The sequence below is a fragment of the Gracilinanus agilis genome, unplaced genomic scaffold (assembly GCF_016433145.1).
Source record: "Gracilinanus agilis isolate LMUSP501 unplaced genomic scaffold, AgileGrace unplaced_scaffold19680, whole genome shotgun sequence".
Taxonomy (NCBI): domain Eukaryota; kingdom Metazoa; phylum Chordata; class Mammalia; order Didelphimorphia; family Didelphidae; genus Gracilinanus; species Gracilinanus agilis.
In genome coordinates, this window is record NW_025351005.1 from 1 (window position 1) to 4,415 (window position 4,415).

The 4,415-nt window shown below is 38.4% G+C and overlaps 1 protein-coding gene across 2 annotated transcripts; it reads right to left on the bottom strand.

Annotated features, from left to right (window-relative positions):
* Positions 1-358: 358 nt before the first annotated feature.
* Positions 359-3,158, bottom strand: OSTN (osteocrin). Of its 2 annotated transcripts, none has more exons than XM_044683356.1 (2): positions 3,058-3,158; positions 359-577 (listed from the first exon to the last, which is right to left on the bottom strand). In XM_044683356.1, the coding sequence occupies exons 1-2, from the start codon at positions 3,154-3,156 to the stop codon at positions 359-361; spliced, it is 318 nt and encodes a 105-aa protein (XP_044539291.1). In that variant the 5' UTR covers positions 3,157-3,158. The 2 variants fall into 2 exon arrangements, with proteins under 2 accessions (XP_044539291.1, XP_044539289.1); XM_044683354.1 differs by having other exon boundaries at positions 359-580.
* Between the last annotated feature and the right edge of the window lie 1,257 nt (positions 3,159-4,415).

Here is a 4,415-nt window from a genome sequence, read left to right on the forward strand (position 1 = left end):
ATATATATGTATGTATATATCCCATTTGCACATGGATAGTCCCCTTTTATGATAGTCATAGTCAAAATGAATAGTCCATAGGGTAGACAGTTATCATTTCCTCTATTTGCCCCTAATTAAAAATGAATGGCTGATCTTTAGTGCACTCCCACAGAGATGGGTTAATGAGACTGTCCCAGGGATTAGTGGCTTCCTAAATTCCTGCTCAGATACCTCTAGAAAAGCTTGTTCCTCTCCATCTGGCGATAGCACGGCTCAATGATAAGACTATCCCATAACCTCTTTCCACAGAGCTTTTTAAATTTTAGAACTTGGAACTGAAGCCGGGGCCTTTCTCTTGGCCTTCAGATGTGTTCACTTACCTCTGTTTGCCTTTGATATTGAAGGACCCAGCAGAGAGTCGGTCCAGTGGAGCCCCAAAGACAGGGAAACTCCTTTTCTTCTTGGTTTCAATCACGTCATTTTCCAGGGATACCAGCTCATCAAGGAACAAGAGTTTCTGGGTCAGCTCAGTGGCAGATTTTTCTTCAGTGTTTTCAATGTGAGTTTGGGTACTCTCAGCTATGGAGTTAATGGCCTGCTGGAGAGAGGACTGTCATCATCATTGTTATCGATGTCATTATTCTGGATGCTAAAACAACCAAATGGGACCGGAGAGACAGTACTCTCCTCTTGTCTCCACTTTTCTTGCACATTTAAGACCACTGACAGATCTCCTTATGTGATCAGAATATGGAATTTCTAGGTATAAAGTAGATGCTTCTGGAATTAAAAATGGGGAGGTGCCAACTGTCCAAAACATTCAAGGAATGATGAATATGGATAGAGCTGGAGCACAAGTTCTAAAGAATTCACCTTCCAAATGGAGTACCTGCTTACTAAATCCATTTAAGTCCCATCGACTTTTCTACCAAAACCTTCACTTCTACCAATAAAGCTTCAGTTCTACTCATAACTGTTAGTCATTTAGCAAACGGAATCTATACTCCTTTTACCTGTAAATTTCTGTCCATAGAAGTAGACTGGAATGAGTGATGTATGCTTGGAGTAAGAGAGACTATTGATTAAACCTATTAATTCACACGCTACCTGGGTGACCCTGGGCAAATCTCTCCTCTCAGGGCCTTGATTTCTGCAGACTCTTCATTGAAAATGTTGGGTTAGATGCCCATGAAGGTCCCTTCTTGGTTGAAATCTCTAATGATTGTGCTAAGTCACCAGGTAGGGATGGGTAGATTTTTACTAATTTTAATCCACTTAAATAAATTTGCTCACAATATTTAAAGAAGTATTTGCAGAAAAAATACCAAAGCGATCTCAACTGGTTATGTGATTCTCATTGAAACAGTACTATCAAGGTTAACAAGAACTAGCAAAGACCTCAGGCCCAGTTCCCTGAACAATCTGTTTCTGTTAATGCTAATACCATTCTCCCACCATCCAGACAGGTTTCATTCCTGAGGTTCTGATGCCATCTTTCACCATTTGACCCACCCAGGTGTTTGCAGTCCTCTTCACTCTCCCTTGTTGGGAGGGATGAGGTAACAACACAAATGTTCTGTCTTTGAGAAGTAGTACATTGAAAGGCAGTCACTCATTAGCGCCATAGTACTAATTAATCTTACTGGACCAGCAGAGAGTTTAGTTGAAATGGAGGGGAGTCTAGAAGAGAGTCTTTATTATTCTTTTTCATGTGAGACAGGGCAAAAGGCCCTGCTGGGATGAACTGGCAGCAAAGAGCCCCAGTTATCTGTTTCATTTGTCTGATACCACCAAGGCATGACACACAGTAGAAATACCCAGCATGCTTTGTGAAATCAATGGCCTTTTTCTGCCTTGAAATCAAATCAAGGAAAATGTGAAAGATGTGAACTACTAAGAAGAAAGATTCTCTCTTGAAATGGAACAAATTATTCTCTTTTAATAACTCCCAAGCAGTAACCTAAGGAAACAGGATTGAATGGAATGGAATGGAAGATGTATCCTTAAAAACGATACACAGGAGGGACAGCTAGGTGGCTTAATGGATGGAGAGAGTTATGTAGAACTGGAGAACTTTGGGTGAGGCTGACCCTGTATTTTGCAGGGATTCCATGCTGCCACCCTCTATATAACAAGAGCCAGGTCTAGAGACAGGAGAACCTGAGTTCAAATATGGCCTCAGATGCTTTCTAGCAAGTGATCATTAGGTCACTTAATGCCCATTGCCTAACCCTTACTGCTCTTCTGCCTTAGAACCAACACATAGTATGGATTCTTAGAAAGAAGTTAAAGGTATTAAAAAAGGCACATAATGCTGTTATGATATGAAACTTTTTTGGAGACCCCCATCTATTGTAAAATGAGTCTTGTATGTGAAAAAAGGGGCCACAGAGTCAGGTAGCTAAAATTAAATAAGGAATCTAAATTGATCTGTATGGTGGTCCATTTCTTCATCTTTTTCCATTGGTCAAGGCAGCCAGAAACCCATCTAGACTTGGTTCTTAACTTCACCAGCACTCAATTCTAAAGAGAATTCTAAACAGAAGAGGCTATATTTTGATTGGTTCATCTTTTCTCCAATTTTTGTATCTATTGAAATGGATTTTTGTCTAGTGGTTTGTCTCTGATTCAATTCAGTAAAACAAATATTTATTAAGGCTCCAATGAGAACAAAACGTTTTGCTAAGTCCTGGGGAAACTGATAAGAAAACACAGACCTTATCCCCTAGGAGCTTCCATCCTTCTAAGGTAACTCAGATATGAAAACAAGAAATTCTAACCAAAGTTCACCTATGTAGGTTTTTTTTGTCCTTCTTTTTATCCTGCTGTAACATTCAATTGGCCAAATCATAATGAGATTGCTTGCTGAATTAGTACCATTTGGAGCTTATCACTTTGTATTTCACAATAGGAAAAAAAATGAGGGAAATTGGCCAAAAGAATAAAGTAGTCTGCTTGACTTGTTTGTCATCAGATATATATTTCATAAGTGATCTATGCACACAATTTAGATTCGGGTTTCAATTCTCTTCAGGAAAGGGGATGTATAAGGGGCTCAAAGACCATTTTCGTTACCTCTGGTGCTGCAGCAACCCAGGGCCCTTTCCCAGTGCTCCATTGCATCAGGAAAAAGGCCAGGATCAAGTGAGTGGCCACAAATCTCCAGTCCAGCATCTAGAAAACAGAACCCAGGGAGTCAAAAGTCTGTAACAGTGGAGCATAAAAAGTTATTGAAAACATGGATAGGAGAGTGTAGCAAAACCAGGACCAGTGGAAAAATACTGAGTACAATCAATTCCATTCTATTCAATTAAAAATATGATTCTCTGGGTGCAGAGACAATGCAGAGGACAATATTTCTCTGATTTTATGCATTTTCTAGAATTTTTATGGCCAAAAATATTCCTCATCTGTTGCATTATGACTTACATTAAGGAATGCACCATAATACTCAAAGAAGGAACATTCCCATTGGCTCTTCTATTCCCTTCAGGAGAAAAGGCCAATAGGAATCATGTGCTAAGGTGTGCCAGGACACCTGATCTATACTGCCTTAGTGCTACCATTTTAGTGAATTAATTCTGCAGATTTTTGATCTTGGTAGTAAGAGCCAGAGATGACATTGCCATGGCATACAACTCATCAATTCCAGATTATCTTTATTCCATGAGGAGGTATCTGAATAATCCTTAGTGCAGTTAAAACAGTTATAACATGAACAAATTCCAAACCAGGATTCCTTATCATCCTCTAAGGAGAGAGGACTGGAATGATCCTGGCGTACAAATCCCACATCTAACACTTGCCACTTGGTTGACCTTGAGAAAATTCCTTAGCTTCCTTTCAGTTTCCTCAACTATAAAATGAATTGGCCAGTCCAGTTTCTGAGTTCACTCCCTGATCCAGATCTATGATCTTAAGAGCTATCATTTTAAAATAAAATATAAATATGATATTTAATATACATTTTAAAAATATGAATATAAAATAAAATTAAAAAGTAACCTGGTCACTTTCCATTTTTATCAATTAAATAAAAATTTAATTTTTCAATCAAATTCAATTCAATATTTTATAAATTCCATAAAATAATATTTCAGGACTTTGGTTGAAGATGCCCACGTTATCATCATATTTCCTAGTTTGCAAATATTTCTTCAGTGTCTCAGGTTGCCGTAGGTTGACACAGAATGTCAAAGGTTATTTAGATTTTCCATACGGTTAGGAAAAAATGCTCTTTATAAAACAAACATCAATCATGTCAATAAATAGTGAAAGGGGACAGGACAAAAAAGGGAATGCTGTAGTTACATATCCAAAATTCCAGCCAGAAACTATGCGAGGTATTCCTATAAAGACCCATCCTGGGAAGCCTGATTCATTCCTGTGTTGTGATTTGTCTTCATTGGTTTTCCTCACCATGAAGAAATATG